This window comes from Panthera leo, chromosome E2, assembly GCF_018350215.1.
Source record: "Panthera leo isolate Ple1 chromosome E2, P.leo_Ple1_pat1.1, whole genome shotgun sequence".
Classification (NCBI taxonomy): Eukaryota; Metazoa; Chordata; class Mammalia; order Carnivora; family Felidae; genus Panthera; species Panthera leo.
The window spans coordinates 50215024-50236841 of record NC_056693.1 but is presented as its reverse complement, the minus strand read 5'-3'; the positions used below and the strand labels follow the sequence as shown (position 1 = coordinate 50236841).

At 38.6% G+C, this 21818-nt stretch overlaps 1 protein-coding gene across 3 annotated transcripts in view; it reads right to left on the bottom strand.

The window, feature by feature from the left end:
- Positions 1–21818, bottom strand: part of CNTNAP4 (contactin associated protein family member 4) — a 253150-nt gene that overhangs the window by 215937 nt on the left and 15395 nt on the right. For all 3 annotated transcript variants that reach the window (XM_042919722.1, XM_042919723.1, XM_042919724.1), the window contains exon 2: positions 321–431. In XM_042919722.1, coding sequence (XP_042775656.1) covers positions 321–431 — 111 coding nt within the window. The remainder of the gene's footprint in view (positions 1–320; positions 432–21818) is intronic.

Below are 21818 nucleotides of genomic sequence, written 5' to 3'. Positions count from 1 at the left end.
TCATGGCTACTATATACATAATGATTAGATCTTGTTTTAGAAACGTTTACGTCATAAGATAAATATAAAAGCTCACCATACTGAAGGATTTCAGTTCTTTGGGTGCTGAAATGATGACACGGGCTTTAAAATAGGATGTAACCCTTTGCCATCCCAGAACCAGTCCTATAAGTCATATACTTCTTGTGAGTTTCAGCCATTTGCTTATGGAGACATGTACTTCCTTTTACAATATGTCACTTATAATGATTTCATTAAAAGAGAATGGAAAATTAGGGAGATTCAACACGAACCAATCAAAAGGTAAAAAGCAGACTTACCATCTCTTCGATTTAGCCTTGCAAATCCAGGACCGTGACTGCTAGAAAGTTCAGATGAACTGCTGAACGATGCCGGAGACAAGGCAGACACCAGAGGCTCATCACAATCATCTGCCAAAAGGGAAAATCCACATTGAGGTTAGAACAGTGCTGACAGCTTTCTTGGATTCCATAGGCCAAACAAACAAAACAAAAAATACTAGGATCTCTAACAATATGCCCACTGCTTATATGCAATTTTCTCCTAGAGACCTAATAAGTTCAATAAGAAAAGAAAAAAAAACTTAAAGACAAGAGAATATGAAGAAAAATGTTGTAGAAATTATAAAATAATATAATATCTTGAGATAGAAAAGATTTACCTAAGCAAGAAACAAAAATACCTAATCAGTATACAAATTTACAAGTAAATGTATGTAAAGAAAGATTTATAAATAAAACTATATTAAAATCAAGAAATCACGGTTGCTAAAAGATGCGTAAAAAAAACATCACATGTGGAAAGTACATGCAAAACAGCATGTGATTAGTATTCAAAATTAAGGAAAACAAAATAAAATAAAGACAAAAACTACTTTTAAATTGGTTCGAAAAAACACTTGGAAAAATGGCACAAGGCAAGACCAGAGAGTTCACATAACAGAATGTATATAAACCGATGTTCAAACTCATCAGTAAAAAGAAGTGTAAATCAAGACTACAATGAGATGCTATTTTACAGATAGTATATTCACAAGATTTTAGAATTCTGACACTACCAGATCATCCAGAGAGTGTGGGCCAAGAGAAGTTCCAACAGGTGGGAGTGTAAATCTGAGCACCTATTTTAAAAACATAATTTGTCACTAGCTCGTGCATTTGAACTTTTCTGTACCCCGATGTTCCTCCAATTCCATTGACATGGATGTCCTCCTGGGGAGAACGTCCCCATGACGAAACACTGGTCTCAAGGAGTTTGCCTTCCTACCCAACGATGTAATACAAATACCAGTATCTTCTCTGTCCATTGAAAAGAGAAAAGTTGCAAATCACTGACCTAGAGAAACTCTTGCATTTGTACACCAGGAGATGTGCAATTTCTGGCAACATTGTTCATAACAGGAAAAAATCGTTGACAACCCAAACATCCAATGACCACAGAACAGATCAATAAATCACAGTACTCTTCACAATGGAAAAACATATAGCAGTACAAAGGAACTACATCAACGCACACCGAAGATAATGGTTGGATCTTAGAAACAAAACAGGTCTGATAGTTTTGAGAATCTTAAAACTAAGTAAAGCTAAGTAATACGTTGTTTAGAATACACATAATTTTAAAAAAACAAAGAAATGAAAAACATAAAACTCAGGACAATGGTTACTTCCAGAGGAAGGAGATGTGTATGTGTGTGTACATACATGCATGTATATATCAAGACACAAGCACATACGGATATATACAAAGTATATACCTATCATCTATCTTGTTAATGTGTATCACATATAAAATTAAAACTAAGGCATGAAGAGAGAGGGTAAGTATAAGAATAATCTCATGGAAACTGAGGGCTCATGGGGGGTGGGGGAGAGGGGAAAGTGGGTGATGGGCATTGAGGAGGGCACCTGTTGGGATGAGCCCTGGGTGTTGTATGGAAACCAATCTGACAATAAATTATATATGAAAAAAAAAAGAATAATCTCATGGAGACAATGTTGTAACATATGTTTTATTTTATTCAGGTAATTCTTCATTCCATGCAACCTTTACATATTTGTCTTTTATTTTATACAATTATTAAGTTGTTGTCAGTTTTTACTCTAATCAGAAAAAATATTTGTCTCATATTTAGGATTTAACACAACTGGTAATTAAAAATCAGGCAGGGTTATTGTCCCAATTATTTACCAATAATTTAATTTAAATTAAATTAAGCTAGGGATTATCTAAATTCATCTGAATTTTATAAAGCTTATTCTGCCTGAACAGTTTAAAAAAAAAACAGTCGTTGGTAGTTTCATTGTTAAAGCATTCAAACTACAATATTTTTCTGCAGTCCTATTTGAAATGTGTTTTTCTTTAAAGCCAAATGTCTCAAGTATAAGAGATAAGTAAAAATTTGCCAACTTAACATTGGCATGCCTTTCAGAAGAATTTGCCTGAGATGGCATTTTACTTTTTAAGACTGTCTCATTTTCATTTAAAGCACACTTTTTCTTCCTGCACACCTGAAATTCTTTAGCTGACTCTTAAGACAGACTTGATAACTGGCCCACAGTTCCTGCAGGTCTATTGATTGGCTTAAGTACTGACACCGTCGATCTGGTGCTAATTCAAGTATTAAGGAGTGTAGACATAAAGAGACACACAATCCACAGAGTGATGAAGGAAGTTCTGATTGTGCCCAACCAGGAGTAACTACCAAATGGCTTTCGTACACTGTGCAAAAGACAATGTGTGCATCTGCGCGTACAAATGAGTGTGTTATCTCTACAGGGGGTGCACATGTGGGTGTGTGTTTACCAGAAGTACAGTCACTGTTGAATCATTATCAGTATTCAGGTGTACGTGTGACCCAAAAAAGCGTGTTTAACTGTAATTCTCAATCAATTATGCAGATGCAAATCGATGTTTCAGACGTAAAATGTCTCTCCAGTGCAATCACTCTTGAGGGCATATATTTACTGCTCATTTGTTTTTGCCATTATAAACTGAGAATCAATACTGTTCTATTTTTAGCCTAAAATGGGACTAAAATAAAGAGAAGGTGCGTTTATTTCATTTATGGGGAAAGAATATGGGGTATGGAAAATGGATCAGGGAGGCTTCTGGTGTTTGGTAAACTTCCAGTTGTTGGCCTGAGTGGTGATTACATGGTGTTATTATGTTTTGCAATGAGCGTACACATATCCCCATGATCTATGGTATGTTTATCTGGCAGTAAAATATTCTAAAGTTATTCTTATATAAAACTAATAATAAGGGGTGCCTGGGTGGCTCAGTCGGTGAAGCATCCGACTCTTGATTTCAGCTCAGGTCATGGATCTCTCGGTTTGTCAGATGGAGCCCTACATCAGGCTCTGCACTGACAGCACAAAGCCTGCTTGGGATTCTCTCTCTCTCTCTCTCTCTCTCTCTCTCTCTCTCTCTCTCTCTCTCTCTCTCTCTCTCTCCCTGTCCTCTCCTGATCATGTGCTTGCTTTCTCTCCCTCTCTCAAAATAAATAAATAAACATTTTTTAAAAAACTAATAATAACAGGGGCGCCTGGGTGGCTCAGTCGGTTGACTATCCGACTTTGGCTCAGGTCATGATCTAGAGGTTTGTGAGTTGGAGCCCCGCATCGGGCTCTGTGCTGATGGCTCAGAGCCTGAAGCCTACTTCAGATTCTATGTCTCCCCCTCTCTCTACCCCTCCCCTGCTCATGCTCTGTGTCAGAGTCTCTGTCTCTCAATAGTAAATAAATGTTAAAAATTTTTTAAAAAAACTAATAATAACCAACACACGTTCAGTGAGCACGCTGTACTAAGAACTTACCCATTTTACACAGAGTTATTAATCTTTACTACTCTTCTTTAAGATACCAGTATTACTGTTATTTTACAAGTGAGGTAATTGAAATACAGACTTTAGTTAATTTGCTTGCCTCACTGGAGTGGAACCATGGTATTTAAAAAAGTGAGATGGGGTCTAGAATCCAGTGTGTAAGAACACTATAACTACAACTATTATTTCTTTAGGTTGGGAGTATAGGAATTTCACCAGATACCATGATGACATAAATAACATCTCTCTCAAGAAGTTGTACACTTCAATTCCAGATGTGCCAAGCAACTTATTACCAAAAAAACATAAAGTAATAAACAAACAAACAACAAAACTATTGATCTTTAATAGTCCTGAACCACAGGAGCAAGGACTCAGACAGCAGTAAGGAGTCTGGAGTAAAAGGAATATTTCCCTCAAGACACTAATAAAATGGAATTCTAGATTAAGTGTCAGTCTCCTGTGAATTTAATTCCAGAAAACAAGTTTTCTCTGACTGTACCAGTAATTGCAGTAAAATGCAGGCCCTGGACATAGCTGAGAACCACAACAGGAGGTGAGTTAGACACCCCAGGGGAATTCAGCAACATCTGGAGACACTTTGAGCATCACAACTTGGGCATATTCTAGAATCTAGTGGGTAGAGACCAGGGATGCTGCTTAAACATCCTATGGTGTACAGGCAGCCCTCACGACAAAGAATTATCCAGTCCCAAATGTCAATAGTGCAGTGGTTGAGAAACCCTATCCTAGACTCCAGTAAAAGAAACTGGGTGAACTCGTCTTCTCTGGACTAATCTCTCATCTAGCACTCCCAGTTTCCTCAAATTCTCATGATTATTAGCTCTAATTTACAGCTTCCCAGAGTGCATATGAACATTGTTCAGAGTGCATAAATATATGTCAGAAAAGAAATAATATACTGAAATAATATACTATTTATTATATACTGAAATAATCTGAAATAGTATGCTATTTGAAATCTGAAATAATATACTATTTCAGTTCAAAACATAATAGTATTATTTTTAAATAAAATATTATATCACATCATTACCATCCTGGTTCCTTCACTAGGGACATACATATGTGTCTCAGACCATGAATCTGGAGTTCTCTCTTGTCCATCAAGAGAGCAGACACAGAATTGAAAACAAGAGGGGTTAATGTCTGGGAGGAGACAAGAGCCCCAAGCAGGGGTTTCCTCTCGGTATTTATTGAGCTCTCAAGATCTTATACCCATGGTGAAAGTGGAGAAAACAATCAGACAGTAATGATTAACTTGTGTGTGTAAGAAGCAAAGGGTCTGGGGGGGCATGTGGAGTTTGTGATCAAAGTATACTGGCACCAGATGGATATAACAAATGATATAACAAGTTACTTGTGATCCTATTATAATATCTCTCTCACTAACCCTGGGCCCTTTCTCCCTATGGTGGCGGCTTTCTGCCCTAAGCTTTCTTAACCCATTTATGTAAGTATAAGGACTTCTTGAACTTATTTCCCACATATATGTACATATATTATTATACACATAATAGTATACGTGTATTATAGTATACACATATATGTATGTATAAATTTGTATAGTTGGATATGTCAAAATGTGTACTTATATATGTATAATAAGCATAAATATGTTAATACATGATTATAATACATATATGTACACCCATATGTATGTACATATACATTTATTAAAATGTATACATGTACATGTGTATAAAAGCTGTATCAATGCTAAGTTAGCCATCAAGTTCTAAGTGATGGCATATACTCACTGTATGGTATCCTTATATAAATATGTATCCATATATTTTTGTATGTATACATATTATATACACAAATGTGTTACTAATAAAAATATATAATCATATGTATTATGCATATATGTATTATATATACATATTAATAAATATGAATTCATACATACTTGAAATATACATCTACATTACATAGTTTATACATATGTATGTATAAGTATATACATATATGCATTTAGATGTGTAAATAATATTTTGTAGATTTACATGCTATATATGCATTAGGACACATGTAGTTGCATGTCTAAATATGCTACATAATATGTACATATTATGCATTATATAACATCATAAACATATACATACATTTACATACAACACCTGTATTAAATATACCATGTACATATTTACATATGTAAATGTATAGTGTTCAAGTGTGGTGCCTTTGCACACCCACCCCTGCAAGTCTCCAGGGGACTGCCCTCCACAGAAGCTGCCAAGCAGGGAGAGGACGACGCAGCCCCCTTCCTCCTGCTGTGAGCAGATGAGCTACTGGGCCTGGGGCCCCGACCTCACCCCACTTCTCTTCCAGAGCTGCGGCCCACTCTCCTCTGCTTCCTGCACATTGCTGGCACGTGTGTGCCCCTCGCCCCCCTTCTGTCCAGCACTTGCTCTGCGTTGGTGTGGAAGCCCTAACTCCCAGCTCCCCTCGGGCTGTCTTTTGACACTGAGAAGGAAGGTTTCTAAATTGCAGGAGCAGGATGGAACTTCTTCCATGCCCTCCCCAACTTTTTGGACAGGAGGCCCTGGGAGACTGAGGCCTTCCAGGCCCAAGTGCTGCTTTTTGTACCCCCCACCTCTCGCACATGGGTTGGACTCAGCTGTCTAACTCCCATCCCAGCAAGAGAGCTCTGACCTGTATCCTGCCATCCCCCTGAGAGCTAGGGGGAGGGACAAGGGTCAACTCAGCTTCCACCCAGGCTTTGGGCTGCCGCAGTGCATGCAGGGACTCAGCTCCCACCCCAACACCTCACCCCTCATCGAGCTTGGCGATGGAGAGGAAGCCAAGGGGAGCTGCCCTGACCCCCGGAACCAGGTGAGGACCCACGGCACAGCCTGATCTCTTTATGATGGTTAGGGGAGGGGAGAACATCTAGGTCAAAGTGGCACAGGCGCTCATTAAGACTCCAGTCACTAATGACATTTAAAAATTCAATCATTATGGGGGAAGGCTTGTACTATTCAGCACGGTGAATAGGGCATGTTTGGTTAATTAGTGTCTTTTTCTATTAGAGGAAGAAATGGACATCTCTCTTACTTCTGTTTTTCCAAAATTATATTATTTTTTGTTCAACCTTTTTCATAGTCATATTAGAATTTCCATGTTAGCCTTGATACAGTTAGAAATGTGAAACCAGTTTTTAATGTTTTTGTAAAAAAAAAATTCTATACACTGATTACATGTAGAAGACAGTTTTAGTGAATCGTTAGAATGTCCACAGTAACCTAATTTATATTGAGACATTTTCTCACACACTCATATGCATGCGTGCACGCACACACACACACACACACACACACACACACAAATCTACAGCTTTCAGGTCAACATCTCAGAAAAAATCACCATTTCTTCTTCACACGAGAGAAAAACTTACAATTGTCATTAAAAAGACAATGATAAATTAGATCTCTGGCAAACTGTGTATATAAAAAACTCAAGAGCCTGTTACAAATAAAGATGCAAGCTATAGTGAAAGTATTTTAATACAGCTCGATCGAAAGTAATTTAATTTTATTTTATAAAGGGCTTTAATGCATAATTCTCATAAGTAAGTAAAAGCTGTTCAGTTTTTAATAAAAGTAATTCAATTTTCTTAATCTCTGTGTAATACTACCTGTACTAAGATAATAGGTATATATTATTAGCTGCTTATGTTCTCAGTGCCTCACATGTATTAACTCATTTGATCCTGACAAATACCCTATATTATTTGATAGTATTAACTCCATTGGACACTTGAAGAGAAAGGTACACCATGGTTAAATAATTTACCCAACAACACAGAAATCCTATTCTGAGCAAGTACACTGTTGAAACAAACACTGGTAATCTAAAATATACTTGACAAAAAAAATAGAGCTAATTTTCAGTAGCATCCGGCTTAGCTGCCTTCTCCATTATTTGGAAAACCTGCCAAAATTACTTGCATGCCTGCTAATGGATCATGTTTCCCAGACGAATATTCATTGGAGAGGACAGGATAGGATAGATAGAAAACATACTTAAAATATTTAAAAATTCCCATACAACTAGAGACAGAGGTGGGACCTGTGACAGGGAGCTTTGGAAACATTAGAATCTGAGTCTTTTCACAAAGACCTATTCCAAATATGCCATTGAGAGAATCAGGATTAAGGAATGACCTTCCCTTCAAGAAATATATTTCCTGGAACAAAATGTTTTACTCCAATCTATATTATTGGAATTGTCATTCAGTTGAAAGTAGAAATCAACTAATTTAAGAAAGTGTGGAATTATGCTAACATATATCAAAAATATTGTATACAAGCCAAGATCTTATCTGAAAAATTAGACAATATTGTCTGAGTCAACCATAAGCCCAGTCTGAGTTCTACAAATGGTCCAGGCCTAGTTTCAAGGTTCCAGGAGTAGTCCCATACCCCTGCCCTGGAATGACACAGGATCCAGTCCTTCAGGCACCTCTGACTCTTGTCCAGTGAGAAATTGGATATACAAATGGGCAATGGCCAGATTACATGCAAAAATAGAACTGTGACCCATAACCTACAGTAACCAGCCCAAGAAGCCAAACTACTATCTACAGTAATAAGCCCAAAAAAGCCAAACACTAACCCCTGTAGCAACTGGCCCTAAACAGTCAGGACTTGTCTAATAACTTACAACCTCCCTAATTTTTGCCTCTGCTTCCAAGTTAGCACTGGATAAATGTATTTAGTAGAGATTTCTAAATCTCTACCAAATACAGAAGAAACCAAATACACACATCTAATCAATCACATAGGATGCCTCCTTCTACTTAGCCTGCTTTCAGCTTCCTCTTACCAGCAGCCTCCAATGCAGATATACCTGAAGCCTCCCCTTTTTTTTCCACTATAAAGCTTCCCCCCCCACCCCGCCCCCCCTTGAGTCTCTGCCAAACATAAGTGATGGTGGCTGGCTCTCTTGCTATAGGGAACTCTGGCTAACTAGCCTTTGCTAGTTCTCAAAGTCTCCTTTATTTGCATGATAATGAGTTCTTCCCAACTCTGCAAGCTCACCCCCTTATTGTAACCATCCCAGGCATTCACTCACACATCAAAGAAAGGCCACAGAAGTCCATCCTAAGAATTTACAGAAGACCCGGGAATGTATGAAAAGCATCAACTTCCTGATAAAAAATATATGGATCAGCACCAGGCTGTCTCTTCTGTGGAACATGCACCTTCAGTAATTCTCCTAGCTGCATAGGAGAATCACAAGGGGGAGATTTACAACTTGCCTGTGGCTGTGCCCCATTCCAGGTCATTCGGACTTACTTTGTCTGGGGTGTAGTTTAGCCGGGACACCGTGATAGTTTGGAGACCGGTAAAATAGACTTGCAAATTAATTCCTATCTAATGGAGAGTTTTGTTCCTTTCAAAGGCACTTTATGCTTTTCCTACTGCTTTATGAGGCTGTTTAAAGATTGAAAAATGGTTATGGTGTTACACCCCACCCCATTTTCCCTACATAGCTAAGTCAACTGACAGTGTGTGGAGGCAAATACTCCACAGTCACATTGTGGAGAGAAAAAAAAAAAAGAAAAAGAATAAGTTTTAAGGATAGTGATACAACTGGGCTAAAATAAAACATAATTTTTCAAAAGAGCAGGTAACAAAATACAGGCCAATCCTGATTTTTCTCTCTCATCATCATCCAAAATAACATTTCAACTCAATTAAATACCACTGAGTATATACTACTATTAAATTCTTTTAGCCTCTTTGAGTATTAAATTTGACCTCAGCATAAAAATTAGCATTCACTTGAGGATACTAGCTTTAGATATATTAAATAAGACAAACATGAGCTTCTAACTTTGTCAGTGGCTTAAATCTAAAAATAACATATTGCTGCAATTTAAAACAAGCAAGCACGTATTGGCATTTTTTCTAGAACGGAGTCAGACTCATGGGGGGTTTTCTAGTTGTCAAGAATTCATTATTACAGCAGCCTCTCAGTTTCTAGGCATTTTCTCCTATATAAGCCATGGGTGAATTATATACATAATTGTTAATACTCCGTGATGTTAATGGGATAAGCTTTCACTTGGAGGCAAACACTGGCTTAGTGCCCCAAGTTAGATCCTTGGTTTGAATCGCTTTCCCAATTAATCTCCACAATTAATGGATTAATGGGAAGGCAGTTAACTTTTAATGACAGCACAGCCTGAGGCTGATTGATTTTAGAGGCTTAATAGCAACTATTTAAAGTCCAGATTTTAGGACAAGGAAACCTACAAATCCAACAAACAAAACCAACCAAAGGTGAAAGGGTAGAACAAATAACAAAAAGCAAAGAGAGTATGAGGGTTCCAAGAATCTGCACACATCACAGACTCTTTCCGACAAAATGGGCACATGTGACACCCACATGAATAGACTGAAGGCTTGTTCACGTATCTCTAACCAGTTCCTTTTATGACCGAAACTAAATTTCAGAACTGACTTTTGATTTCAAAAGAACTTAGAGAAACTTTACATGAGTATAAACCCAAAATAATTCCAATAGATTAAAGAATGTAAGATGTTTAAAACAGTGATAGAGTCCTTTCACAAAATTAGGATTTGTGTGGAGTTGGCGCGGGGAGGGGTTCAGAACATTAATAGGGGTGTAACTTAGATAAGATATAAAGTACGCTTCAAAATAATAAAGCTGATGCCCAGTCTAAAGCAAACTCACATGTAAGGTTAAAAACTGGTAGTTGAAAAAAATGATAATAAATGCAAATAAAAATGATGTTCAGCAAACATGGGGTCTATGCCTTTCACAATCTAAACACAAAACAGTCAAGCAAGAAAAAGGAGGAAAGACAGAGAAAATATCACGTATACATGAATCCAGTGAGGTTCTGTCCACAGTTGCTCAGACACAGATTCTGGAACATTTACAGTTTAAGCTCCTACACAGGAGTTTATGTGACCCCTCCATTAACTGCAAACGACATAGATTAAATTGACTTTAAATCTATGATAGAACAGCTAAAGTCAAATGGTAATCAAGACACGGCTTTAAAACAGAATAGGTTTAAATGTATATTATAAACAATTTTTCATCTCTTTTTTCTTCTTTTTTAATAGGCTCGTGTAAAAACTCTTGAGTGAACTATTACAGATAATTGTTTGTTTTTCACAGCCCAGGAAGAGAGGCAGAGGAAGTAAATGGCTGCTGTAGTAGTTTGTTATTTATTGCTGATGTAACAAATGACCACAAACTTGGTGTCTTAATTATCTTACAGTTCTGACGTCTGAAGTCCAAAATTAGCTTCATGGGCTAAAATAAGGTTTCAGCAGGGCAACGTTCCTTTTGGAGGCTCTGGGGGAGAATCTGTTCGCTTCCCTTTTCCAACCTCTGCAGGACCACTGCCTTACTCAGGGTCTCTGATCACATCTCTCCCCTCACTCCCCTCCTGCCCGTTTTCACTAATGAGAATTCTGACATTGAGCCCACCTAGATAATCCAGGATAATCTCCCCATCTCAAGAGCCTTAATCTAATAACACCTGCAAGGTCCTTTTTGCCTTATAAGGTCAAGTCAAAGATCCCAGGGATTAAGATGTGGACATCCTTGGATGGCCATTACTCTGCCTACCACAGTTACCAACTTGTAGGTGTAGAACCAAGAAAGGAATTTTTTTTTGCATATTCTGTGGCTCAAATTATTGCCCACTGATTGTTTAAGAACACTTCTGAGTCTGATGTGGGGACACACATATATTGCTTTAACGAGGAGACCTCCTGTTTTTGGTAAGCCGTTAAGAGTTAATGGAATCCACACATAGGATTATAATTTGAGACAGACAAGACTGGTTCATTCCCAGAACCATTTAGGAGATTACCCCAAGCCTCTCCTCAATGCACAAAACTGGGACATTCTGAGCACCTGCTTCCTCTCCAACTCACAGCCATACTCCCCCTTCTCCACTGATATTCCCCCTGAGAGCCACCACCTCTCACACCCTTCTGGAAGGTACCTCCTTAAGCTGAACAGGTACCTATTATGGCACCTGTTAGGTGGTCTGCAGCCCCACTTCCTGGGACGAAAGTGTCTGGAGGGTCAGCATCACGTGGTACCTGGCGCCTCACGCAGAAGCCAGTCTATGGTGGAGCGCACTGATTTCAAATACAGCTTCGGAGCCATCCTCCCTGGGCTCAAGTCCTGCCTCTGCCAATTACTAACTGATCTTCCACACTTTATTTAAAGTGCCTTCCCCATCTCTAAATGGGGATCATGATGATACTAAGGTAAACAGGGCTTTCTGAGGATTAAATGAGTCAGCAGAGAGAGGAGTACTGGCACCTGTGTATAGTAAGTACTACGTAAGTGTCTGTGATTGCTGCCTTAAGTGTTTATTATTCTGAATTCAAAAACTTCAGGAGTTGGAAATGAATAAAATTTAGCTGGATATCTCTTACAAAATCTTATTATCAGAATTTTCCCTTGAGAAGGAGAAAGAAAGAGGGTAGCATTTAACATGCCTAACCACAATGCCATCTTCGCTCTAAAAAAAAAATTGGTACAGAATTATTAACCCCAAAAAGGAAGTAGAATGTCCTTGTGATGCACTGTCTTCCTATTAAGAAACAATTTTTAATGTCCTAAAAGGCCTTATTTTTCTTTATGTCCCTCGAGCTTTAGATTTGTTTCATTTGCTCCGGAAAAATAGAATTTAAGGCAGCCTATGATGCAGAAATGGAGTGGCCACCATTCCCAAGGAAAATGGAAAAGAATTCAGAGAACACAGGCATCTCTTCATTAGGACACCTTTGATGATGTAGTTAGAATGTTCAGAGCATTCATGCTGTGCCCAGCTGTATCGCATGTGCATGAAGTCACAGCAATGATGACCTCCTAAGTATGTGCTATTTCCATTAACTGATATTTTCAACCTGAAATTGCCATGTTTTAGACTTGGATTCCTAGCGGGAAAATTGAGTAAGCCTCAATTCAGTTCCTATTCTAGTCATATTAGATGATATTTCGACATTTCTGAGCAAATACGCAATTTTATTACTAAATTATTTTGAGAGTTGTTATTTGTACCTCAAAATATCACACTTAAAGATGAAGGCTGAAATGCTTCACAGTGATGAGGAGTTTTTCTGCAGATAAATGCTTTTTAATAGGCAAGCCTGTAAAGCAATTCTGATAAACAGCTATTTCTGACTGAGGGTGGGAAAGAGGGTACCAAGCCAACTAGAAACAATAAGCTTCCCTGAGTAATAACGTGAAATTAGATGGAGGATATTTCTGTCTCATTGGTTGAGATTATTGTGTTTGATTTCATAATCAAGCAACGGATAAGCTCCGCTGGCCTTGGGGTACACTTCCCTGGTTTTGGCAGCTTAATTAAAAGCTGGCTGAGCAGATGTGAGCTAGCTCAACAAGAGAACAGGCTGATGATACCTGGTCCGAGCTCTGGAACCTGATTCCAGCAAGGCCACACCCCCACCACAGAACCACCACTCTCTCAAGGACACCAAGATATTTCCAGTCCCTTATCTCCTTAAATACTAGTAGTGCCCTGGCACAGGCCCCTCCCCACTGGAAAGATAGCCAAGTGTGTGAACCCCTCAGAAGGCAAAATTCTAAGGCAGCCCCTTATTATGGACATCTGGTATAACCTTCTCCCCTTGAGTGCAGGCAAAACCTGTGAATCTAATGCAATATCATTCCCATGATCATGTTACATTAAATGGCAAAGGGTATTTTGAAGATGTCGTTAATTAATTAAGATCCCTAATTTAGCTGACTTTTAGTGACTCAAAAGGGAGATTATCCTGAGTGGACACAACCTGATCAGGGGAGCCCTTCAAAAAGTACTGAAGGTCAAAGACACAAAGAAGTCAGAGAGACATGAGGCATGAGTGAAATTGCTCCCACCGCCCTTGAAGGAACAAACTGCCATATTGCGGAGAGAGCCATATGGTAAGCAATGGTGGGTGGCCCCTAAGAACTAAGAACGGACCCAGACTGACAGCAAGCAAGAAAATCAAGGGCCTCAACTGCAAGGAACTAAACTCTGCTAAGAAATATGTGAGCTTGAGAGGATGCCCAAGCTTTAGATGAGATTGTAGGATGCACCCTTAGCATTTCTAGGTTGTTCATCTTACTGTAACCCTTCCAACATCCCGATAACATTCCTTATACCAAATACTGGGAACTCATTTACTTCCAGGTCTTTCAATATATCTGAGTTCACATATTATTTACAAGTACCATTATGTTAGCTGTAATCGTTATCTTAGATGTACGTACATCTCAAATTAGACCAGAAATTATTTAAAAATAGAAAACACATGTTTCCATTCCTTTACATATCCCGCCATCATCTGCTTTTGGCTTCAAAACATAATTCTTTAAAAAATCTTTGAATAGTTGCCATTTGACTTTAGAACTTAGAATAATTCGCTTAAAATAATCCTTAGAACTTTGAATATGCTGATGGGATCATGGGATTGCCATGATATGTCATTTGTTTTTTGAAGACTACCATGCCTTAAAACTGATAATTCTTGTAGCACAAGACAAAACTCACCAGTGTCGTTCAAAATTTTTCTTTTTAAATGCTAATTGCTTACATACTTCTACTCACACGTCTCTGGAATTAGAATAATGTATAGTTTTTACCTTGTTTTCAGGTATAGAAGTTATCGCTTTCATGTTAGTTCCTACAAAATGCTGCCGAGTTGACCCAGTATTTGTTTACTTGTTCACATCCTCACGTCTCCAATATAAAAGACCTCTTCTCCTTGACCCATCACTCAGGTACTTCCCTGGCATATGTCATAGCATCTCATCTGCTTCTAATCTACTAAGCAGCTAAGGCATTAGTAGGATGAACTGATCCACGCCAGTGTATCAATGACATTTTAACTGGAGCCTTCTAGAGAAATATGCTAAGAACAGTAATAGTTACGTGTATTGCATGCTATGTCTCAGCCACATTAAATCCTTACAAGAACCCTGTGAGGAAAATATTATCTCCATTTTCTAGATGTGATTTGAAGGCCAAAGAATCTAAATTTCCTGCTAAAGGCTTTGGGCTTATTATTTCTTTCCATTCAACACCTTTACTTTGAGACAGAGATTGAGAGAAAGAGAGAGAGAGAGAGAGAGCATGCCAGCAGGGGATGGGCAGAGAGAGAGGGAGAGAGAGAATCCCAAGCAGGCTCTGCTTGTCAGTGCAAACCATGAGATCATGACCTGAGCCAAAATCAAGAGTCGGACGCTTAACCGACTGAGCCACTGAGGCACCCCTCAACGCCTTTACTTTGAATGACCACATCACGCTACCAACAGAGCTCTCCCACTACATTGCCTGAACTGTGAAAGAGTTCCTTGAGCAACTACACTGAATACGTTGTCCTAAGTGGACACGACCTGGGATAGGTGAGGTTCTTTATATAACAGACAATGGAACACAGCCTGTGCCGTGACATTTCTTTAAATGTACATCAGTGATACCCCACATATCACCTGCAAAAAGTTGGCTCATTTGACTTTTTGAAGATAAAACACTGTAATAAATGAAATTAAAAATCTCTACCAGGTTTTTGTTCCACTCCTTTGCTTGGTTAAAGAGATCCCAAGGGTCTGCATATCAAAAAACCTACCAAAGTGTGGTTCTCCTGGAGATGGCTTGCATCCCAGTTGGCCAGTATCCCTGTGGGCAGTTGAGCCCTTGGAGAGCTTTATATGGCTGCAGCCACCATCGCTTCCAGGATGTGGTCACTCCACTCACTGGCTTTCTGCCTGATTTTCACAATCTAATGAATTTCTCCACTTGGAGATTCTGAGAAGTAAGGGAGATGATTCATTTTCAGAAATACCAAATAAAAGCTGTGCTGTCTAGTTAACAGTAGGTTTACAACCTAAAATGGAGTCCCGCCACCCCCCACAATGGAGTCCCAAACTCTTGGACACTTCACTTCCTGGTTCTTCTTCCCCTCTCCATTTCATGGACTTATTTTTGCGGGCTATGCAATGGGCAAGCGCCAAAATACAAACGAGGGACTGAAGGTCTCTGTGTCACCTCAGGAAATGTACATTTGTTCCAATCAGACTACTTTTTGCCTTACATGGGTATAGGCGATGTGTGGGTAAGGCTGTAACTCAGCCAATGAGGAATCGGGAGGGACGTGCATGCTAGGAGATAAACTGTCTGCTGTAACTGCCCCCGAGTGTGCCTGTCCATCAGACACCCGCTTTTGCAAGAACGTTGGTTAAAGCCTTGCTTCGCTGTGCTCCAAATCTCCGTGTTCCTCCTTTGAATGGGTCAGTGAGAGATTGAAAGTTGAGGCTAGCATCGAGGCTCTTGCTGTTTCTAGCACTGCCCCTCCTCCCACCCTACCCCCCCCACACATGAATGGGGTAACCTAAATAACCCAATTGACCTCTACAAAACCCAGAACGTTCATTCTAAACTTATCTTCAATTCTACTTCCCCCCATCCCATCAACCCTTCCTATGAATGCTCCGAGACCATTATATTTTGATTAAATGAGCAGTTCCTTTCAGGGTCACTGCTCTGTGCTGCTCCAAGACCATCAGCTTGTAATCTCCTCCAGGAGCCATTGAGCCTCACGCTCAAATGTCCTCCTTGTCCTCATGGCACCCCATGTAAGCCTCCTGCACAGTAATTAATACATTGAAATTCTATGTTCACATGTTTCTTGTCCCGGTCTAACTGTTCAACCCCAAGGTGCAGTTGGAAAGGCCCATGCTTCTGGCTGTGGGAGTAAAATGAAAAAGGTAGATGCAAGGACACTGAAAGATGAAGAACCGCTAATTTGTAACTACTCAAATAGAGGGGGGAAGGTAGCAGAGAAAAGCGTCTCGCAGGTTTTCTGATTGTGGATTATCAGAAAAAGATGAGGCATCTGATACAAAGATGAGGGGACAGAACAGCAGACGTGATTTCTGGCTTCTAGGTTAGTATCTGATTTATCAGGCCTTGTAGTGTAAATAATGCTTCTAAAGAAATATTTAAGACAGACATTTTTATGTCTTCCAAATGCCAAACAAAATCATAAAGGGCAAGTTGTTTGGAGCGCTTGGGTAAAGTGGCCTGAAAACAGCATGCTGGAGGATTTACATATAACCATTAACTGAGTGAAAGCTTATCTAATGATCGATCAATCAATGGATTGATCCTAAATTTGGGGGCTTCCTTCTGTTTAGCAAATGCTGGCAAATTTAAGAGATGGCAACCAACTATTTTATAGCCTAAAAATATACATTTCAATTAAGTTGAGGGAAGTTTAAGTGATGGACCGGAATCAGGATCTTCCTATAAGCTTCCTAGCTCATTCTTTAGTACTAAGGATTTAATTTCCATTGTTAACTAACTCATAATATGCACATCTGGAAGAACAGGTCCTTTTTTATTTTTCAGAGCTACAACATAATAAATCATATATAGTATTGTGGTTGAATAAAAATAAATATAAATAATCATCTTTTATAATAGTCCATTCAATAACTCAAGTTGTTTGCAATGTAGATCATTTATATTGGTAGGGCACACTCCTACCTATTAGAATTTTGTAGATATATTTTCTGCTTTCAAGCAAAATTTAAATAATAGTGTATTACAAATGGTGAAATCTAAATGACCAAGAATTGTTAGATAAACAGGATCATCAGTTGAAACAGGTTTCCAAAGACCAGTTGCTGGTTTTGTTGGACTTGAAATTTGGATGTTCAAATATTAAAACACTTTTCAAAAGAGAAGTTTCCTTCTTATTCTTAGTAAATCCTGTGTGTTCCCTTATCCATTAGTAAAGGTTATTTCTTTACAACTTATCTGAGTAAAAACCTTCTGGGTTTTTCTTCATAGCTGGACAGGTAGAGGGACATAGTTTAAAAATGTAATAGCTGACATTGGAGGGAAACTCAAAGCCTCTAATGCTTCCTGTCATATTTTTAAATCTCACAAGACTGCATAACACCACAGAACATACTGGAGAACTAGAGGGGCGGTTATTTCGGCTACTCTCAATGTTTGGGATATCGAATATAGTCAACAATTCAACAGAATTCACCTTTGGCCTCTGAATCCTTAGATCTAGCAAAAGAAGTGGGTTCAAAATGATGTGGCATATCCAAAATTGGTACCATTAACATTTAATGAACTGCATCATTTCTTTTTTTTCTTCTTCTTCTCTCTCTCCCCTCTCTTCTATTGTGAGAACAGAGTCTATCCATCTTTGTAGGCCTGTTCTCTAGCATGCACTTCAACAGGGCAAGCACTGGGTAAATGTTTAATTAAACTGAACATAACTTGAAGAGAACATGGTAAAATTTTAATCAACTTTTGCTATTCTATTTTATCTGCATCCTCTTTTTACACACACATTAAGTGGTAGATACTTCAACCCAGAATGTATTTGTCCCAAAGTATTTAAGCAAACCAACTATAGGAATTCAGCCTTTTGTCATTAGAGACAAGTCTTGAACCTCTACTGTTTAAGCCAAGTGGCTGGGGTAGGGGTAGATATTTGAGAGGGAGACAAGAAAACATCATAGTCATCAGTCACAGGGAAGAAGAATACTCCATGAAACCTTCAATTCAGGATATATTCTTGTTCCTTCCAGAAGTAAAAGACTTCATTAAAATGCAACCATGTGTGACACCAGAAAGTATTTTGGATGAGCCTTATCTCAGAAAGATTTTACTCAATATGTCACCATGGCAAGAATCTTTGTAAAATATTGCATTATACATAATCACACACAATCTCAAGCAAATTTAAATATGATCCTTTGTAGGCAGGTTGGAGAAGAGAATGGAAGAAAAAAAAAGAAACCAATATGAAGGCACTTAACATTCCTTAATCAGGAAGAAAACAGCTACACAGGAATAGCGTATTATCCTTCTTGGAATGTAAACACATTAATAATAAAACAAAAGTGAAAGCAGTGAGCTGGAATTGACCTCTCTGCGCTCTGATGTATCTCTGTTTTCAGTGAGTCATGACATTTTGTCAGTCTTACATGCTCTCATGGAAAAAGTCTGTTGCCTGCTCCTTATCGCCGTTGTCACTATCTGGGTTATTCTGTAGCTCTTATTGCTTCTTACATGAGTTAATTTATCAGCTAAATATCTGCTTTCTATATTTCCAGGTTAGATCCCATTGCCTTGCCTTTCCCTCAGCATTCCTATCCTTCACAGCCCAGGAGTTTTACCTTTACAAAACACAAATCTAATCAATGTCACATATGTGTGTGCACGTAACCACTTATAATATTAAGATGACCCATAGAGATCAAATACGTAGGGCCTCCCATGACCTGCCTGCTTCACGACTATGCCTTTAGCTTTATCTGCTACCATTCCTCGCCCTCAGTCCTCCTGGACTATGTGTGGCGCATTCAGAGGCTCCATGCTTTCGTGGGGCTCATTCTGACTGGAATGCGCCTCTCCCTTCTCTGCCTCCTGGTTCTCCTATTCATCCTTCAAGAAACAGCTTTCTCTGGAGCTCTGCCTAGAACAACCCAAATGCCTTGCCTCTCACACTGTGCTGTGCTTTTCGATAGGACCAGAAAGTGGCAAAGCTGAGCTTGAAGCCAAAAGAGCAATGAGCATGTGGTCTGTAATGACACCGGTCACCCTATCAGCACCCTGAACAATACTGTACATTTTGTTGTACAGGAAAGCAAAACCTTAGACATAAAATATGATTTCAAAGGCTGACATACCTGGAAGCCAAAACTTCCATTCTCAAATTGTTAGCAAGAAGTTACTGATTGTGACCATTTTAAACATTTCAAAACCACTGATGCTGAAGACGTGTAATGATAGGTAACACGCTAATATTTGTTGAGTGAATAAATGAATAAAATGAGTAGAGTGTGTTGAAACCCCAAGAGGCCTCAGAAATTACAAGGGTGAGGAAGGCTTTAACAGATGGAAGGAACAATCATGTAATCCAGTGAAGAGTAATTGTATGAAACCAAATATACCTAGGGATTGTAAACATTATTTCACCGAGAATTTTTATAATATATTTAACTAGTATTTCTTCCTTAAGCATAATCCTCTGAATCATCAGTGCCAAGTGAAAAATAACCAGGGTCCCAAAGCATACAATTTCAGAGTTCATTTAACATGGACCATATTCATCCAGTGTAATTCGTGGGGATAAATTTCTGAACTATCCACTCAAAGTTGGTGAAAAACACAAAAACTCATATCAATTCTAGTAGTATTACTGGTCATTTATTGATTTTTAAAGGACATGAGAGGAAGCACATGGTAAACAAGAGTTTACCAAATAAATCAGAATGTCATTACTCCAGGAATCTAGATTGAAATGGAGTGTGTGTCACAGCCTGCCTTTTATTAGTGACTGTAAGGCATGTCTTTCTGTCTTCCCCATTTGGTTTTGGTTCTCTGAATGCACGGATTTCTGATTTTATACCCCTACCCTGACTACAACAAGAAACTCACAGGTAGCTCTTTGAGAGTTTCAGTGGATAGATGGATAATTTGCTTACCCAACCTCCAAAATCCAGAAACTCTAGGGTAACTCTGATATTTGTTTTTCTGTACATCTCATCAGAAGCTTGTTTAGAAATAAGCAGAACCATGGAGGAAGGGAAGGGGGCAAAATAGTTACAAACAGAGAGGGAGGGAGGCAAACCATAAGAGACTCTTAAATACAGAGAACAATCTGAGGCTTGATGGGAGCATGGGGGAGAGGGGAAAATGGGTGATGGGCATTGAGGAGGGCACCTGTTGAGATGAGCACTGGGTGCTGTATGTAAGCAAGGAACCATGGGTATCTACCTCAAAAACCAAGAGCACACTTCACACACTGTATGTTAGCCAATTTTTAAATAAATTATATTTAAAAAGATAATAAAATAAATAAAACAAAACAAAATAAAATAAAAGAAACTGCTGAATGCCCAGCAAGGAAAGAACGAACGAATGAACGAACAAAAGAAAGAAAGAAAGAAAGAAAGAAAGAAAGAAAGAAAGAAAGAAAGAAACAGAACCTTTGAAATGGCAACTGGGCAGACAGGCAGGGACTTAGTCTCCTTGCACCTTTTGCATTTAGAAGAAGGTATAGCTTAAGAAACATCCATTGAGGCACCTGTTGGGATGAGCACTGGGTGTTGTATGGAAACGAATCTGACAATAAATTTCATATTAAAAAATAATAAAATACAAAATACAAAATAAAAGAAAAAAGGAAACATCCATTGAATGTAAAGTACAAAACTTATCACAACTCTCAGTTTCAAACGCTCCATTGGTTCTGGGCATCAATTTTGTCTTTTAACTAAAAACAAAAATAGTTCATTCCAGGAGAAGAAATAAATTTCAACTCTAAGTTGAAACATTTGCTTGTACTATTTCATCTGGCATTTTGCCAAGCATATGAAATATGTGATTAAATACATTTATTTTCAACAATATCCTATTAGTTCCAAGCTATAAAACTACGAAGGTGTACTTTGTGAGAGACTGCCTTAACTGCAGAGTCACAGAAGTCCACCCAACAAATTTATTATACAAATTAATAAGAAATTCATTTTAGACCAATTAACTAAAGCCCGATGAAATCATTTTCCCTTAATATTTTTCACTTGTGTCATCAGGAAGATGAAGGAACTAGCAAGCATCTTGTCAATATTGTCATCAAAGAAAACAGTATTAAAATGGAAGTCTCACTGCTTTGCTTGATAGGGCAGATCTTTAAAGGCGTAGTGTATTGCTAATACAAGGGAAGAAGGAAATTTTAAGAGCCTCAGGCATAACTATACAAAGAACTGGGCTAGATGAATAGGGGTCAATAGTCAGAGAAAGAGGGAAGCACAAAGTGCCCTTAATGCTTCTGATACTGTTCTTTTTTATAAATGGGTTGGGATTAATGAGGAACCCCACTCAAAGACATATCTGATATTTCACAGA